General features: G+C 39.0%; 1 protein-coding gene across 4 annotated transcripts in view; it reads right to left on the reverse strand.

Moving 5' to 3' along the window:
• Window positions 1-19,681, reverse strand: part of fbxo25 (F-box protein 25) — a 165,070-nt gene that overhangs the window by 143,669 nt on the left and 1,720 nt on the right. For all 4 annotated transcript variants that reach the window (XR_011340330.1, XR_011340331.1, XM_069886165.1 and 1 more), the window contains exons 2-3: window positions 17,290-17,390; window positions 318-367 (exon numbers count right to left, since the gene is read on the reverse strand). Coding sequence is in view for 2 of the 4 variants with exons in the window: in XM_069886165.1 (XP_069742266.1) it covers window positions 318-367; window positions 17,290-17,390 (151 nt within the window). In the remaining 2 variants the exon portion in view is untranslated. The remainder of the gene's footprint in view (window positions 1-317; window positions 368-17,289; window positions 17,391-19,681) is intronic.

Below are 19,681 nucleotides of genomic sequence, written 5' to 3' on the forward strand. Positions count from 1 at the left end.
TGAAATTCTTGCTAGAATAACATCCTTCCACCACTGCACTATCTTCTATGGACAGGTCAATTCCAAATTCAACCTATCAATTCACCATGGATTGTATGTATCTATACCTTTTAGATCAGCCTACCACAAGGGATCTTGTCAAATGCTTTACTAAAGTTCATGCAGCAAACACCACCCTATCCTTATCAACCACCATCACCTCCATAAAAACTCAAATTCACAAGACATGACCCTCCTTGACCACACCTTTCCAAGTGTGCATAAATCCTATCCTTAGGTATCCTCTCCAAAAGATTACGTAGAAAAAAATAACCTACTTCTCTTGTGCTTCCTTTATGAACATGGATCCACTTTTCCCGATAAAAGTCTGAAACAAAAATCACAACAAACACTAGTTTCAAAGCAATCAAGTTATGAATGGATGAAGTAAAATTAATACAAGCTGACACATTAGATCAGGGGTGTCAAACTCAAATTCACAGAGGGCCAAAATTAAAAACTTGGACTAAGTCGTGGGCCAAACTAAATATTTATTGAAAATTTTCAACAACATCTACATGTTTTCTCTTCTTTCAACATATGTAATGTTAAACTCTTTCCAGAAGAAGCATTAACAAATGAGAAATAAAATATTCAATAAATAATATTTCTCATTAGCCTTTAAGCTCCTTTTAAATGTATTTTTTTCACAAGCCAACAAGTCAAAAAAATAACAACTTGCTTCAATGAAAATCCAATCTTTCAACTATGAACAGTCCAAAGTTAACCAAAGAAAATATTAATCCAAGCTTAGCTTGCTACACTGTGATTTACTCTGATGCACCTGGGTCTAAACCAGATACTTGGCATCTCTTCTTCGATGCAAGTTCATCAAACTCTGGGGTCAGAGTTTGCCTCCCACCTGTCTTGAAAGGTCCTGTTTTCTGTCTTTCGTTTGGCCATTTTTCATAAGGGGTTTATTACATGTGAGTTGGGTGACAGGTCGCAGATGCTAATGAAAGTAGAGAGGAGGTGGGGGCGATTAGCAGGCTGACGGGCCGGCGCCAATGCATTTGCAAAGCATTCTGGGATTTGTAGTATTAGCTGTGCATGCGCTATACTGGCGTGGCGGCCAGCAGGCCAGCTCTAATGCATATTTGATATGATCTTGCAGGCCAAATATAATTATATTATGGGCCAAATTTGGCCCGCGGGCTAACAAAAGGCAAAGGAGGAAAAACCCAACACCCAACCCCAACCAACCAATTTTCCCCTGCAACCGCTGCAATCGTGTCTGCCTGTCCCGCATCGGACTTGTCAGCCACAAACGAGCCTGCAGCTGACGTGGACTTTTTACCCCCTCCATAAATCTTCGTCCACGAAGCCAAGCAAAGATTATATAAATGTACTTCCACCAGGGTTTCTCTTGTTGCTAAGTTTAAAACAGGAGGAATTTTCAAAAATACACTTTCCACAGTCATTTTTTTTTGCATCAAATCATAGCCAAGAAAGATTATTGTCTAATCCAAGACTTCGACTGTTTCCTGAAACAAGATCAGCTGAACAAATCATCTTCTTCTTCATCCATCTGATCCTGGAGGGAGAAAATAACAGACCAAAAGAATGCATTTCTAGATGTTGTACACTTCCATGTGTGCATGTGGCCATTCAAATTTTCACTCCAATTTACTCCCTCAAAAAAGATATGCAACATATTCTCCTTAAAAATGGAAAAAAAACCTTGCGCTCCTTATTTCAGCAGAATACCATATATTCCTCAGTATTTCACATTTTTAAAAATCTTGTATTTACAGAATTGTAATTTATTGGAATTTTTGAAGTTTTTCTACACATTACCTCTGCAGCAAAGCAACAAATTTTGTGACAAATGTTCATGACAATAAACCCGATTCTGATTCTTCTAATTAAAAGTTTGTTGATTGGCTCTTCAGGTGAACTAATTTTACCAGCAAGGCCAGTCGCAATACAGATGTGCTTTACAGCAACAATTATGCAACAGCAGAATTTTGTTTGCAGTATCACTAAATAGATCAAACTTCACTTAAAAAAACTTTCATATTTCTTTCCTTCCCACTAGCCTTTTTCCCCCCACAGCAAATGAAGGGCCATTTACTTCCATATATAAACCTCTTACTCAAGTCTCACACCCAGTTCTTTTCTCATGCACCACATCCAAGATAATCAAATACACACCACAGATAAAATCAAGAATCTGATAAATTGTTTTGAGCAAAATATCCAATTTTCTTCTTTTTTAGCTAGTAAATGAAAAGACCTTAATTTCAATAGTGCAGTGAAGATCATAAATCCCACATACCTCGGGATTAAATTCTGATCGAATAATCCACATGGCATTCTATGTGGTATGTCATATTTAACCAATCTTAGTTTTTCAAGGAGGTTACCAGGGAAGTTGACAAAGGAAGGGCCATGGATGTTGTCTACCTGGACTTTAGTAAGGCCTTTGACGAGATCCCGCACGGGAGGTTAGTCAGGAAGGTTCAGACGCTGTCTATTTATGGTGAAGTAGTGAAATGGTTTCGATGATGGTTGGTTGGGAGAAATCATAGAGTAGTGGTGGAAGATTGCTTCTCAGATTGGAGGCCTATGACGAGCGGTGTGCCTCAGGGATCGATACTGGGATAATTGTCATTTGTCATCTATATCAATGATCTGGATGATAAAGTGGTAAATTGGATCCACAAGTTTACAGACAACACTAAGATTGGAGTTGTTGTGGATAACAAAGAAGGTTTTCAAAGCTTGCAGAGGGATCTGGACCAGCTGGTAAAATGGACTGAAAAATGGCAGATGGAGTTTAATTTAGACAAGGGTAAGGTGTGGCATTTTGGAAGGACAAACCAAGAAAGGACATACACGGTGAATGGTGGGAGAACAGAGGGATCTGAGAATATAGTACATAATTCCCTGAAAGTGGCATCACAGGTGGATAGGGTTGTAAAGTGAGCTTTTTGGCATATTGGCCATCATAAATCAAAATATGAGCACAAGAGTTGGGATGTTAGGTAAAGTTGTGTAAGAGAGAACATGAGGGGGAACTTTTTCATGCAGAGTGTAGAATGAGCTTCAGATGATGTGGTAAATGAAGGCTCAATTTAAACATTAAAGAAGAACTTGGACAGGTACATGGATGGGAGAGGTATGGAGAGTTATGGATTGGATGCAGGTCAGTGGGACTAGGAAAAAAGTTTCTTCACAGACTAGAAGGGCCAAAGGCACCTGTTTCTGTACTGAATTATGTACTGTAATTGTTTATGTTTCTATTGCAATGGATCTGTGTTAAAATGAACCATTAGTTTTATGTTCAAACTATATGTATTCTTAGTAGGCTAGTTGTGGGCTGGTACAGGGTCACACAGAACATTTACACAGAACCACTGTAGTTAGAGAAGAGAGTTCATTCTTGGAGTTGCAGTGTCTTGGAAAGACAGAGCTAATGGATCTGAAGTGGTTCCTAATTACTCAAGAACAATGGAATGCTTGCTTTATTAAAAACTGAAGTACTTAAGTGCTCAATAAGATCTGCCGAGGAAGCCATCTATATTTAAACAAAACCACTTAAACCTCTGCAGCAGAGATGAGGTCAGAGGTTGTTATGAAAATGGAGTGGTTTTGAAAAACGAACAGAATTTTGGTAGAAAGAAAACTGATAGCCATGTGGTTTCTAAGAATTGGAAATGACCTTGTCGATGATGTAACTGTCACATGATTTGGAGAAATAGATTATTGAATTCAGATATTTTTGATCAAGTTCAGTTTGGAGAGTACAGGAGTCAAAACCCTGTGACACATAGGGGTTGGAAACTTGTGAAAGACAGAATTGAATTACAATAACCAGAATAGGTGCTGTTGTGTGTTATTCCTGGGAAAAGGGGAACAGAGAATAAGTGGCTTTTGAAATAAAGACGACAACTTCACTGTCTTTTTGGAAAAGAGGACAGAATTCTACTGGGTCCATTTAACACTTATTTGGGTTTGTGAATTCATCATGGAAGAAAGTAGCCACCTACACTGTCTCTTTGAAAAGAGGGCAGATTCTTCGTGTGGAAAAGAGATTCCAAAATCTTTAGTAAAAAGATTTGATCCTTGGGAAGACAGGAATTGTATTCTCTTTTTCATAGGAGATAAATCTGTGGCTCAGAAGATGAATACTTCTATTTAAACAATATATCTCAAGACATCTCATCTCAAGAAAGTGTGAGTAAAGAGGCCTGAAAATATGTTTAAAAACACTTTATAATTATTTCTGAATTGAGAATTTAAAACCTTCAAGCAAGGCTAAAATGATGCTTAAGTTTTAAAAATGGACTTCTCAGAACAGGACTTCAATTATACACATTTGCACATAGTGAGGTTAAATTTATAGTTAAGTAAGTTTAGAGATAAGTAAGTATTGTAATATTTTATAATTTTGAATTTATCATTGTCTGGTCGATTTTCGATTGCTGTTCCTTTGTTAGAGCAAACAAAGTCCCTTTAGTCCCAAACAAAAAAAAATTGTTTTCAGTTCATAACACCATGTAGCAATTAATTTTGAACTCCATTTGTACCATATTATGTAGAATATATTCCAGCAAAACACTCCTCAAATTTGGCCACAAGCGGCTATCAGTTCCCAAAATCAGTCCTCTTAAATTTAAAAAAAAATTAAAAAGTAAAAAAAGTTGAAGTTTATTACATGCAGGCTTATTTCTGAATGAGGTTTACAACAGAAAATTGAAAAATTCATAATTTACAGATACTCCCCGACATATGACCGAGTTCCATTCTGACCGACTGGTCATATCTCGAAATAGATGCATGTTAGAATGGCATGCAGAAGTCGTAAATAGTCATTTCTTTATTTTTGTAATATTTTATTTATAATTTTAAATATATTTAAAATTAACAACTGAACAAAATACAAAACATCAAGAAAACCCATCCATCCACCACCGCCCCCCCCCCCGTACAAGTCCAATTAGACAGGGAGAAGAAAAAAAACACAAAGAAAAAGAAAACAATCCCATTGTCAGTGCATACAGAAAAACACAAGCCCCTTTTACATTTGCATCCCACTATATTGGCTGTTTAGTGTCCAGGGATAAGAATGGCTTTTCACACTTGACCACTCCTAACTGGGACACTGAATGCTTTGAACAAAATTGATCATGCATAATTATAACATATGTACAGCACAGTATGAGCCCTTCAGCCCCTGTTGTTGAGCCGACCTATATAAACCTTTATAAGGAACCGTGGGAAAGTGTGAGCAATAATGGACAATTTTTAAACAGGGTAAGAAAGTTGGTAGCGCTATAGCACTTAATTTATACAGCGTGGGAATGTTTGTAGCGCGATAGCATACAATTTAAACAACGTGGGAAAGTTGGTAGCACTATCACACAATTTACAAATTCTGTGGGGAAAAAGCAATGGCGGACCTGCCCTTCCAGAATTCCATGTGGCAGAGAAAGGGCTGTATGTCTGACTGCATGCATGGAGCATTCATAGAAGGGTTTCTTTGCTGCGGCATTCTGGGAAGTCAGGTCTACCATTGCTTTTTTTCCCCACACGGCCTTTATAAATTGTGAGCAATAACACTACCAATTTTCCCATGCTGTTTAAAAATTGTCCGCTATTGCTATTTATTTCCTCCCTCTCTCTCCCCCACTACGACTTTCCCATGGCAAAATTTATACCTTCATTTTAATCTTTTCTTCCTGCACTCACGCAAAAAATTGGGTCATTTCAATCCCACAATGCAATGACTCGTCTCACATTTGCCTGATTGCAATGCCGGCATGCTGGTGATTGTACTCGGGCTCAAGGCAGTCAATCCCCAGCGTGAAATGATGTCATCTGACACTGGCATTGAGCTGATTTTGCTTTCACACTTGCCACTTTAAAGGCTGAATGGTGTTTGATTCCTGGGATCACTTGCAAGTGTGAAAGGGCCTATAGAGACATGATGGTATCACATGTTAAAATTTTTACAGAGTTCTGCTGGCTAGTCAGTAACGGTTATAACCTATGGTGGTGCCAGTGAGGTACCTATATATTCTAAAGAGGGCTGCCAAATTTTTAGGAAGGTGTTATATCAATTCCTAAGACTTTATGTGACCGTTACAATTGGAATGCAACCTTTCATTTTTGAAGAACACCTATCAATATGGAGATGGGAATCAGATTTCCATGTTACTCTATACATTTCCTGGCCACATCTAAGGCAATTTAATTTGGAATTTAGTTAGCGATCCATTAACATTTTAAAAATTCTCCAGAAGAGAAAGGTCTGGGTCTACAGGGAAGGTGACTCCTGTGATCTTAGTTTGGATGTCACACAGGTCATACCAGAAGGATATAATCTTCATGCAAAGCCAGGTAGAGTGTAAGAAGGAACCAACCTTTATCCCACACCTAAAGTACATCTCTGATAAATGATTTATATTGGTGCAATTTCTGTGGGGTGTTAGGTCTGCTTTGTTCGAGAATGAGTGAGTCAGACACCAGACTGAGTCGAAATCAAGGTTCTTTATTACCGGATTGTAACACTTGCAACTAACAGTGTTAGTTGGAAAAGGCGCATTCTCCTGATATCAGCAAGTGGTGTTTTTCTATACCTCAGGACACACACTTAGTAAATTATCATACCATTACACTGTCCAATGAATAAGCTGTTGCTACCCTTCATTGTTAGTCTGCTGCTCATCAGCTTGTTATTGCCAAACTTATCTTGAGCGTACAAGGTCACACCTGCATTCCTGTTACTCCTTAGTACTGGGTGACTCTTTCTCCGGTCCCAACTCATGATGTTTTTACCTTACAGGGGTGAGGTACAGCTGATGGATAAAATTCTTCTTCTTTGGCTTGGCTTCGCGGACGAAGATTTATGGAGGGGTAATGTCCACGTCAGCTGCAGGCTCGTTTGTGGCTGACAAGTCCGATGCGGGACAGGCAGACACAGTTGCAGCGGTTGCAAGGGAAAATTGGTTGGTTGGGGTTGGGTGTTGGGTTTTTCATCCTTTGTCTTTTGTCAGTGAGGTGGGCTCTGCAGTCTTTTTCAAAGGAGGTTGCTGCCCGCCGAACTGTGAGGCGCCAAGATGCACGGTTTGAGGCGATATCAGCCCACTGGCGGTGGTCAATGTGGAAGGCACCAAGAGATTTCTTTAGGCAGTCCTTGTACCTTTTCTTTGGTGCACCTCTGTCACGGTGGCCAGTGGCGAGCTCGCCATATAACACGATTTTGGGAAGGCGATGGTCCTCCATTCTGGAGACGTGACCTACCCAGTGCAGTTGGATCTTCAGCAGCGTGGATTCGATGCTGTCGGCCTCTGCCATCTCAAGTACTTCGATGTTAGGGATGAAGTCGCTCCAATGAATGTTGAGGATGGAGCGGAGACAACGCTGGTGGAAGCGTTCTAGGAGCTGTAGGTGATGCCGGTAGAGGACCCATTATTCGGAGCTGAACAGGAGTGTGGGTATGACAACGGCTCTGTATACGCTAATCTTTGTGAGGTTTTTCAGTTGGTTGTTTTTCCAGACTCTTTTGTGTAGTCTTCCAAAGGCGCTATTTGCCTTGGCGAGTCTGTTGTCTATCTCGTTGTCGATCCTTGCATCCGATGAAATGGTGCAGCCGAGATAGGTAAACTGGTTGACCGTTTGAGTTTTGTGTGCCTCAACAATGAAGACGCTGTTTACATCCGGTACCGCATGGATGGCAGTCTCTTCAATCTGAGCCGCCTGCAAGCTCACACCAAGACACAAGAGCAACTTGTCCGTGAACTACTCTTTGCAGACGATGCTGCTTTAGTTGACCATTCAGAGTCAGCTCTTCAGCGCTTGACGTCCTGTTTTGCGGAAACTGCCAAAATGTTTGGCTTGGAAGTCAGCCTGAAGAAAACTGAGGTCCTCCATCAGCCAGTTCCCCACCATGACTATCAGCCCCCCCCCCCCCCCCCCCCACATCTCCATTGGATAAAATTATAGTAGACCAATCTATACCTTGCATTGATAGTAGCCAATAAACTTCCCTGGCATTTGACCAGAGCTGTTCATCAATTGTTATGTCTAAATCTGACTCCCATCTCACTATAGATTAATACAAACCTGGCTTTGGGCTCTCACTCTTCTAGAAATAAATTTATATACACTTCCTTCATTGTGTAGTTTCTCCATTTCAGTGAGTTCCAGTAAAGTAATTTCAGGGCCCAAATTGGCCCTAAGGAAAAATCTTGACTGGAGGTAACAAAAGAAGGTCATGTTCAGCAAGTTATATTTCAAATCTTCTTTATCATAGCAATCTTCCGGATGTGGTATCCCATTATGGTATCAGGCTTCCAGAATCTCATTGTTCATGGAAACAATTTCATTTTGTCTTAAAAGGTTTTTTTGGTGACAATTCTCTTTTCAGTTCAAAACCTCCATAAGTCTCATACCATACTCTAACCAAGTGTTTTAAAATGGGGCTGTCTATCCTAACGGCTAGAATTCTAGAATTCCATTTATAAATAAAATAATTGCACACCTTCTCTTTTAATGTGTGCAATTTAATTTGTACCCAAGAGGGGGCATCATCATCCACAAAAAAAAATAAATAAATCTCTTTTGGGCCGACATAATATTTTTTTGAAACTAGGTAACCAGATGCCTCCCATGTTAATTTTTCCATGGACACTCCGGGTACTTTACACTTCCATATAAACTGTCCAACATACTTATTAAGGGTTTTAAAAAGGTTTTGGGTAGTGGAATGAGCAAAGACTGGAAAAATTATTGCAGTCTCAGCAATATATTCATTTTGACTCTGCCAAATAATGATGGGAAAGTTCACCCACCTACTCAAATCTTTTTCAATTTTATTAAGTAATGGGAGGTCATTGTGTGATGATGTAATGGGGGAGGGCGGTGTATTATACTGACTCCTTGGTATTGGCTATGGCTGAAGAGATACTCCACCCTACTGGTATAACAGATGGAGATGCTTTCCCACTGGCCAGTTTAGTAGTGGTTATAGTCTGTTAATAAAAGCCCACTATTAGTATAACATTTGGCTGGTCCGTGTCGCTGGCATATCAATTTTATTAACTTTTATATTATGTAGAATATAAATACAAAATACAAAAATAAAATGATCAATCATGGATACTTCCCTGAAACCTGGAAGACTTGAGATGCCACCCGAGCTGGAGAATTTTTTTCACCACTGGCTCCAGTGTTTTGAAGCATACATGCGAGTGAACAACGTTGGGCAAGATGCAGCGCAAATGGACCATCATGTGGCTCTTCTCGGAGAAGTGCCCTACTCCATGGTTAGGGAGGAAGCTGTCTACCAGAATGCCCTGAATCTCCTCAGAACCTATTATGATATGCCACAAAACACTTTGTTCACAAGACATCAGCTTCACACTCGAAGACAACAAGCCAGAGAGAGCGACGATGCTTTCGTGATCGCACTAAAAGGGCTATCCAGAGCCTGTGCTTGCATTGCTGTTACACCCAAAGCCCACCGAGAATCTTTGATGCTGGACGCATTCATTAGCAGATTGGAGTCGGGGTACATCGGACAATGTTTACTGGAGACCCCAGGCCTAACCTTTAATGCTGCTCTACAACAAGTGAAGATCCTTAAGGCTGCACTACAAAGTGCTAAAACCATCGAGAAAGAAAGAGGTGCTGAAGTGGCACCCCCAAAGCCTGCCCACAGCGATGATCCACTGCTGAGCGCCACTAAACCACAGCATATAAACCACTACAGAAGATGCTACTTCTGTGGTTTGGCGCTGCATGTTCGCTCTCAGTGCCTTACGTGGCAAGCCAACTACGGAAAGCGCGGGCACTGGGCCAGAGCCTGCCATGCGCAAGAGTCCTCGTTGGATAATAGCTTCTTTCCATAGGCTTTGAGATTGATGAACAGTATCCTGCAATCATGTAAATCATTCCAAATATTTATATATATTTCTTTATTATTTATGTGATTATTCTGTACTGTGTATTATGTGTTTTTTTTGTGTGCACCATGGTCCAGAGACAGGATTTCATCGTGTTGTACATTTGCAACCAGATGATAATAAACTTGAACCATGAAGTCTGTGGCAGAATAGGTTTTTAAAAAGTTTCACGTTGAAGAGTAAGGAGAAGAAGCACTCAAGCACTACTAATAACCAGGGTGCCGCTACAACACTGCTATGTGGATCTGGAGAGCCAATGATTCATCTAGCTCTTCTCCCTCTTCTACTTCTTCTGAAATCGTAAATGGAACTGCTAGCAACATGGCAAACTCCGACAGATCGCTGCCGCGGGGAGATCCTATTCTAGCGTCCATGACGGGGAGTCTATTGACTGTTCAATTCGGACTGTACTGACAGCTATATTCACCCTACGATCACTAGTGCCCTGAACTTACCTTGTATCATCTAAGTGCAAAATTTCTTTGGCTTGTTCTGGACTAAAATGAGACATTACAAGTCGCTGTAAAATAACCCTGAAGGTACAGGGAAATGAATATAAAGATTTCAAATTGCATGTGCTCCCCAGTCTGTGCACTCCGATGATTTTAAGATTAGATTTCCAGTGCCAAATGAAAACTATCATTGGTGTTTAACAGCCCATTATCATCGATCACAGTACCCCAAGAGGCTGTTTGCAGGTTATCAACTCTAAAGATTAAACATTCACATCTTTTTACCAATCTAACCCTGGATTGTAAGCCAATAGCTACAAAGAATAGGCACTATAGCAAAGAGGACAGACTCTTTATTAAGAACGAGGTTAGACGTTTATTGAAAGAAAATAAAAATCATCAAACCCAGTACAAGTAGAATCTGATGTGTCAGATTGGGCCTTTGCCCAATTGGACATTACACGTGCCGGATTTTAGGCAATCCTCTATTGAAAAGGAAGCGCAAACTATTGTAGAATCCATCTGCTATTGGAGACACCTTTTAGCCGGAAGGAAATTCACTTTACTGACTAATCAAACATCTGTTGCCTACATGTTCAACACTAAATTGAAGAGCAAGATTAAAAATGATAAGATCATGCATTGGCAAATCAAACTTTCTACTTATGATTATGATCTCCTCTATTGCCCAGGAAAATTCAATGACCCTCTGGACGCGTTTTCTCGCATAACCTGTTCAAGTCTGCAGCTAGACCGTTTGAAATACCTTCATGATGAATTAGGTCACCTAGGGGTCACTAGATTTTATCATTATGTGAAGTCCCTCAATTTGCCATATTCACTAGATGACATCAAGAAATTAACGAGTGTCCTGTCTGTGCTGAGTCTAAACCACGCTATTACAAACCTTTCATTTCCACATTAAGGCGTCTTGACATTTGAACGCCTCAGCATGGATTTTAAAGGACCACTCCCCTCAAATAATAAGAATTCTTACTTTCTTAACATAATTGATGAAGTCTTTCCTTTCCCCTCAGCTATACTATGTGCTGATGTTTCTGCTAGTTCTGTTATTAAATGTCTTGATATGATTTTTAGTATTTTCAGTTATCCTAACTTCATTCACAGTTACAGAGGGTCAGCTTTCATGAGTTCTGAACTTAGTCAATACTTTCTCGATAGGAGGATAGCTACTAGTCATACTACAAGCTATAACCCACAGGTGTAATGGTCAAGAGGAGCACAGTAATGGTACAATCTGGAAAGCTATCACTCTTGCTCTAAAATCGAAAGGTCTCCCCATCAGCCACTGGCAAGAGCTGCTGCCAGAAGCATTAAACTCTATCCATACATGGCTTTGTCCAGCTACCAATGAGACTCCTCACCAATGTCTTTTTGTTTTCCCTAGAAAATCGAAAACTGGATCGATCTTGCCAACTTGGCTATCTCAGCCCAGAAAAGTTTTATTAAGAAAACATGTTTAACCCAGCAATGCTGACCCACTTGTAGAGCATCTTCAACTGCTTCATGCTAATACGCAGTATGCTCATGTTACTTTTCCTGATGAAAAAAAGGACACTGTTCTCATTATGGATCTAGCCTCGCCTGGTCTACAGCTTGCTAGCCCTTCCATTGATCTGACTCCTTCTCTACCCTCCCCATCACGAAAAACACTCTAGGAACAATACCCTCTTCGTGGGAATGTTTCCTCACGCTCTCTACTCCATTTCACACCTGGCAACAGAAGTCCTTTGGTTAGATAAGACTCCTCCATCTGTGCCCTTGCAAAGATCAGCATGAATCTCAAAGCTGAGGGGTATAACTAAGTCCTTAACTTCTCTATAAAATTCTGGCAGAAAACTTTTCTACATGTCATGTGGTTGTGCGTGAAGGTGAGGCCATTTTGGCAAAAAATTGCAGAAAAATTAACCAAGATAACAGGAGTAGCCTTTATGGGCAGCCCAGAGCTATATCTATTAGGTAATTTTATGGAAATAAGCAATAAATTGACCAAGTATCAAATCTCATTTATAAAAATAGAAGCATATTTCATTCCATCCATCTTCCATTTAAATTTACTTCCTTTTTAGTAGCTTTCATATTCAAAATTAGTTAATGGTACTTTTATCTATGTTTAATTTTCTAGTGTTCCTTGTAATTTTTCCAAAGATTTAGCCGGGTCTTATTGGTACAATAGCACATCATCAGTGAATCAACTGATTCTTCTTGCCAGTCTTTAAAGCCCTTTATATCCAGATCCCTTCTTATTATCATTGCCAGTAGTTCAATCGCTAAAATAGCACTGGGGACAGGGGGCATCCCTGTCTGCTCACTCTACTCAAGGGGAGCACAACAGACATCTGATTATTTATTATTTTAGCTTGCAGTTTATGGTATAAAGATTTTATCTAATTTATAAGTGTTCTGCCTATGGCAAATTTTTCCAATGTTTTAAATAAAAAGGGCCACTCCAAATGGTGAAATCCTTTTTCTGCATCGAATGAAACTGTAATACTTGGATTTTGTTCAGATTTAGCCATGTGTATTATATTAGATAATATTCCTAGACTATTTGAGGAATGCCTTCCTTTAACAAATCCTCCTTGGTCCGGATGTATCAGTTTTGGCAAGTATTGTCCTAACCTATTAGCCAATGTTTTCGCTATTATCTTATAATTAGCATTTAACAAGGATGTTGGTCTGTGTGACAAAGTCCCTATTCTTTTTTAGTCACACTATAATAACTGCTGTTGAGAATGATTCCGGAAGGGTCTGTGTTTCCACTCCTTGGTTCAGGACATCCATTAACAAGAGCATTAATAATTCTTTGAATTATCTATAAAATTTAGGTGGAAATCCATCTTCCCACAGCCTTTTTGATTTCTTCCCTTGAGAAGCGAGTATCTGATTTTATCCTTTCTTTCTCCTCTAGTTTTGGAAGTTCTACATTAAAAAAAATACTTCCATTTCATTCTCATCTCCTAATAATCTATTTTGCATAATTTTTGTAATATTGTCTAAAAATATCATTAATTTTTTTTGTTTATACACCAAGGTATCTGTCTGTTTTTATAGCATTTATCATTCTTGATTACTCTGTTTTAATCTGCCAAGTTAAAATTTTGTGCGCCCATTCACCTAACTCATAGTATTGCTGCTTAATTTTTAAATATACCCTTTTCTGTCCTATATGTTTTCATTGTATCTTAGCTTTTTATTCTCCAGCAATCTGTATTCTTGTAGTCCTGTTCTTTGCTTTTCCTAATTCTTTAATATCTTTCTCCAAACTGTTTACTTCTGCCATATGTTCCCTCTTATGGCTCTGCATAGGATATAATTTTCCACTTTGAGCATGCCCCCTATCAGAAAACTATTATTAATAGATGGCAGATTTGTTTCACAAAATTTTTCTGTCTCTTTATAAATTCACAAAAATCTGTTCTTTTAAACAATATTGCATTGAGGTACTATCTGTATAAATTTTCTTTCTTTTCCATTATTTCTATAGTTAATATTAATGGAGAGTGGTCTGATAGCCTCGCTAGGTATTCGGTTTTCAAATCACTCTACTTTTTAACTGGGCAGACATACAAGCATTGACTTATTTTTAATGAGTTGTGCACTCTTTTCAGCTGAAAATATAAAAATCTTTCATTTTTTTCCTGTCTTTTTAGTCATAACTCTTTGTTCTAGATATAATTTCCGTTCTTCCTGGTCTTCATCCTGATCTCTTGAGCTGGAAGTTTCTTGGGCTTTTCAAAAAAAAATTGCCTCTTTTTTTCTGTGCTCTGCGCATGCATGACTCCTCAGGGGAGTACAGCAATGTCCAAGGTCTTCCTGGTCTTCATCCTGATCACTTGAGCTGGAAGTTTCCTGGGCTTTTCAAAAAAAATTGCCTTTTTTTCTGTGCTCTGCGCATGCATGACTCCTCAGGGGAGTACAGCAATGCCCAAGGTCTCCCCAGCTCCAGGCTTATCTCCACAGACTCCTACCTTCTGAAAAGCTCCAGGATCCTTCAAGGTAGGCCTCTCTTTCTTATCTGTCTCTTTTTCTTGTTCAGTTTCTTCTGGAGTTATAGCTGTTTTTTTTCTTTCTTTGGTGATATCTTGCGTTGTTTATTGGATTTTCCAACAACTTTTGGAGAGAAGGGATTCACAGTCTAACCCCATGTCATCACATGGCACACTCCTGAGTCGTGCATTTTTGAGTAAAAAGAGTAGTCTCTCTCTATGGGATTTAATTGTCTAATTATTGTTTTTGCTGATTTATCTGGTATTGGGTCCAAGCAGAAATTAAAATCTCCTTCAACCAATGTATTTTGTTTTCCTTCTGTTATTTTTAAGAAGATATCCTTCATAAAGGCTTAATTGTTATAATTTGGAGTATAAATATTCATAAAAGTCCATTCTTCTCCCTAAATTTCACAATGTGACATTACAAACCTTCTGGCTTGATGAATTGAAGCATCTTCTATTAACACTGGTGTATTTTTATAATTAGAATCACCACCTCCCTTGCCTTTGAACCAAAGGTTATTTGTCCCACCCATCCTCTTAATTGATCATGTTCCAATTTGGTAAGATGTGTTTCCTGCAAAAAGATTATATCCACTTTTAATTTATTTAGGTAAGCCAAGATCCTTTTCACCATCCTGTTTATTCCATTAATAGTAAGACTAATAAACTTTAGTGTTTTATCCATACAATTTTTCCAAACAGATATTATATAACAATAAAATCTTTCCAATTTTTAAAAATATATAAATACTGCTGTAACATTTTCTGTTTAAGAGACATTTTCAACATGTACATTTCCCCTTTAAGAAACACACCACACATTACGGTGATGTTGACAATAGTACCCTGAAGCCCAAGAAAAAAGCCCGTAGATTCTTTCAAAGAAGAAACCCTCCTTTTTGCGGCATCTTTTAAAAATGCTCTTTTCTCCGGCACAATCCTCCCCCACCAAAATCAGAGTTCCTAACTTGCTACTTTCCTCACCACCTTTTTATCTTTTCAAAGGTCTCCATAACAACCAAAATGGTTTTTATTTTATCAGTGAAAACAAGACGGTTCAGTACTACTAAATATAAATAAAAAGATACATCTTTCAGTTAGTCCTGTTTTGAAGTGGTCTTTTACGTTCTTTCAGCTGGCGACTTGAATCTTTTCATAACTTTCTTAAAAATTCTTCCACTTCTTTATTCTTGAAAATTCATCTATTTCCTTCAGAGAAATCCACCCGCAAAATTGCTGGGTAAATCACTGAATATTTAAAGTTTTTAAGATCTAATCAAATTCCTTTCTTTGCTTGACCAAGGCAGGACTAAAATCCTGGAAAAACATTACTTTTGCATTGCCCACCACGAATGGGCCATTTTTTTTTAGATATTCGGATGCTGATCCCATGATCACATTTCTCACCTGGTAACTTAAAAGTATTACCAGGACTGGTTGTGGTCGCTGTTCGCCGGTTCTTCTGGGTCCGAGGTTTGGTGATCCCTTTCAATTTGCAGCTTTGCATTTAACTTGCTGTGTCCCAGCATTTGTGGGATCCATGTTTCAAAGAACTCACCACTCTATTTCTTATCTTAGTTCAAGGATTCTTACATTGTTATGTCTGCTGAAGTTTTTTATATGATTGATCTTGTCCATCAATCTTATTTTTTTCCTGTGTCCCATGTTTTTGCTTTTTCTTCCAGTGCCTTTAATCCGTCTTTTGTTTTGTTCAGCTCAGGCTCTGAATGAGTCATTCATTCCATTAAGTCTTCCACAACTCCTTTGATTTCCATTACCTTTTCCGATATGTCTCTCATTGCTGATCCCACACTCATGAAACGAGTGCATAAAATTTCCATTTTGTTCAGAATGTTGGTTATGTCTTGGGCTGATCCCCCAGCTCTGCTGGGTTCAGCTGGTCCCAAGGCCTCTCCTGAGTTGCTCCTCATCAGGCTTCCACACAATGTTCCGAGCTGAGTTGTTGTTTCTTCAGTATTTGCTTTTGGTTGCCTTGGTCGTTTGGCACTTGTTTTATCCATTTTTGACACTAAAATTCTGGTTTTGAGCTTTCTAACAGTCTTTTTAAATACTTCTTGCGGAGAGCTCTTTCAAAGCATGTCTGCTCAGCTCCTTTGCATGGCCATACCCCTCACCTTGCATTGTTTTAACTAAACATTTTTTTCTGTAATGCTATATTTGCACTCTTTTAAATGTTGCACTACTTTTTGTACCCAAGGATAGGTGGACTTGCCTGGAATAGCATGCAAAACAAAGAATTTCACTATTTCTTAGTTCACATGACAGTCAACAATTTAATAGTCATACTTTCACATCAAACTTCTGTACCCCACTTATCCCCTGTATTACAACAGAAATTCACCAGGAAGAAAGGTGGCAAAATTGATCCTATTAATATTTTAAGATAAAATATGGGTGGTACAGTGATGCAGCTAGAACTGCTGCCCACAGCTACAGTGATCCAGGTTTATCAGAGTTCAGCAATGTTATCCATGTGGTGTTTGCACAATTTTTGTGACGAGATTCTCCGGTTTCCTTCCATATTTCAACTAATGCAAGGTTATTCTGGACAGTGGAAATTTTCCCTCATCTGGAAGTGAGTTGAAGGCAAGTTACAGGAATGTGGAAAGAATAACATTGAATTAATATAAATGGATACTTATACATTGTGGTCCCAAGAACCTATTTTCATACTGTACAATGTCATTACTTCCAAAGCAGGAAATTTTGGGTTGTTGGAACATTTGTGCACCAAAAAAATCCTGATTCGGCAAAAATTAACAGGAATTTGATTTATGGCAAATCAACACAAAGATTAAACCATCCAGAAAAAGCTGACTGTTCACTTTAAGTCAATGATTAAAAACTTACATTCACTTTGTGTGTTCATGTTAAAGCGATCCTTCTTCCTCTTTTTTACTATCACCTCACAGTCTTCAACAAATTTATTTTCATTGCTCTCTTCTTGCAATCTATGACAAAGAAAAAATATTTCAAACATTTATTAAACAAAATGTACATGCACCCAACCACAATCTACAACCATTTTATGAAAAAAGTATTTAAAAACAGCCAGAGAAGATTCAGTTGATGTCTCTGAATAATATAATAATGAATTAAAAGATCATGAAATGTTACTCAAATAATAACACCACTGTTTAAAATTGGAGGAAGACAAAAGGCAAGTAACTATAGGTCAATTTGGTTTAGCTTCAAGGATTTTTCCAACTATGGATGTTATCATTAGGGAAGATACAGCAAGAGAAATGGATAGAAATTGTTCCATCAGCCAGTTGCAGCAAGGATTCAGGAAGGTCAGTAACATTCAACCAATTCACTGGACTTCTTTGAGTATATGTGCACAGTGGTTAGTAAGCAACAGATGGATATGACAATTGTTTTTTTTTTCAGGAATGCACTTGTTTGGACAAGGATACATAGAGTTGCATAAAGGATACATGATCCTTTATCTCGACATCTAAAATCCAGAAAGCTCCAAAATCTGGCAAGTGGGGACCGGCGGTCGGTTGGAGTTTGAAGCTTTTTGACCAGCACTGAGGGAATAATGGAATAATCTGTGGGAGATTTAGTCATACCTTCAGATTATATGATAATCCCAACCGTTCAATTATCCCAGCCCAAGAATATCATTGAAGGAGTTCCTTGTTTGCTTCATTTACCTACCTTTCACCAAAAAAGGTCAGAAATGGGATTGTACTGATGTTTGCACAATGTTCCATTCCATTAACACCTCCTCAAGAAATGGAGCTTACAGCTACACATAGCAGCATCTGGATATTCCACATGCACTGATAGGCATTCAACACCATAAAAGTACTAAGCAATGACCATTACAAAGAGAGAATCCAATCACACATTCTTAATGTTCAATGACATGATCATTAGTTTCCCTCATCAATATTCTGACCAGAAACTCAACTGCAACATAAACCCCATGATGACAGGAGCATAATGGCTGGGTTCCCTGTGGCAAGGGACTCATCTCATCACACTCCAAAACCTTTCCACCATCCAGCAGAATAATACTCACCACTTGTCCAAATTAGTGTAGCTCCAACAAATTAAGGGTACAAATACCAGAATAAAGCACGGATGAATTGAGTCAAAGAGCCTGTTCTATGCTGTGGGACTCCAAAGCAGCCCACTTGATTAGTATTTCATGAATCATCGTAAATGTTTATTTCCTCCATGAGCAGCAATGGCTCCAGTGTGCATCATTTGCAAAATAAACCCCATTACTCAAAAAGCATCATTTGCCCTCCAATTTGCACATCATCCCAGATTAATAGTCACTGGATCCAAATGCTGGAAAATTTTGTCATAGGTATTGAGGGGGAAATTTTCTTTTCCCCAACAAAAGACTGCAGCCATTTAAGAATACGAGTTACTGTCTCAAAAAATAGGTTGGAATTCAAGAAAAATGATAGCCTAGTCAGTTCAAAGGTTCCTTTTATTGTCATTTAATAATATAAACAATGTAATATACATGACATATTTCTACTTTTGTTTGCTGTAATGGCAAAGAGTCGCCATGACCATTGTCCACTGTCCCCAATGAGAAAGAAAAGCAAAAGAGAGATCCTTCAGAAACACTGAGTGCCCGAGGATTTGCTTCCAGTGCTCCCGCTGCCTCACAGACTCCTGTGCAATTTATTGGTATTCCAATTTCCAGATATAAACCTCCAATACTATCAGAAAGGTTTCAGTGCCGGATTCCCATCAATATTCTCTCGAGTCTTGGTTCCGATACCTGGTTCACCTGAACCAGTCTCCAGAAGTCTGCAGCCTGATATTAGTCCTCAACTGCAAGTTGCCGGTAGCCTGAGTCTTTTAACCACAAGTTGCCAACAGCCGCAGCCTTTGTGGATCCTTCAAATGCTGAGCCCCTTGTAGTCCGCTGCTGAGGTCACCTTCCTTGTAGGGTCGCCTCCCATGCTTCTCCTTCTCAACAGGGATTGTTCTTCCAATTTGTGGAAGAAACTCCTCTAGAGTCTGCAACCCTTTGTGGTATATTGCTTTGCATAGGCACCATCATCCTGGCCAGACCTCTATGTTTTAAAAAAAACACCATCCACTCCTCTATCAGGCCATTTAAAGCCTGTTCAGAGACGTCGGCATCTCAACCATACAGCTGGACCCTGCAGAGTCTGCTTCCGCTTCCTGTTCTCCTGGGTCCCCACCAGTAGCAGCACTGCCGTAGAGCAGCTCTGGCAAGTCAGCCCAGATACCAAAAAGTACCAGA

This window comes from Narcine bancroftii, chromosome 6 (genome assembly GCF_036971445.1).
Source record: "Narcine bancroftii isolate sNarBan1 chromosome 6, sNarBan1.hap1, whole genome shotgun sequence".
Classification (NCBI taxonomy): Eukaryota; Metazoa; Chordata; class Chondrichthyes; order Torpediniformes; family Narcinidae; genus Narcine; species Narcine bancroftii.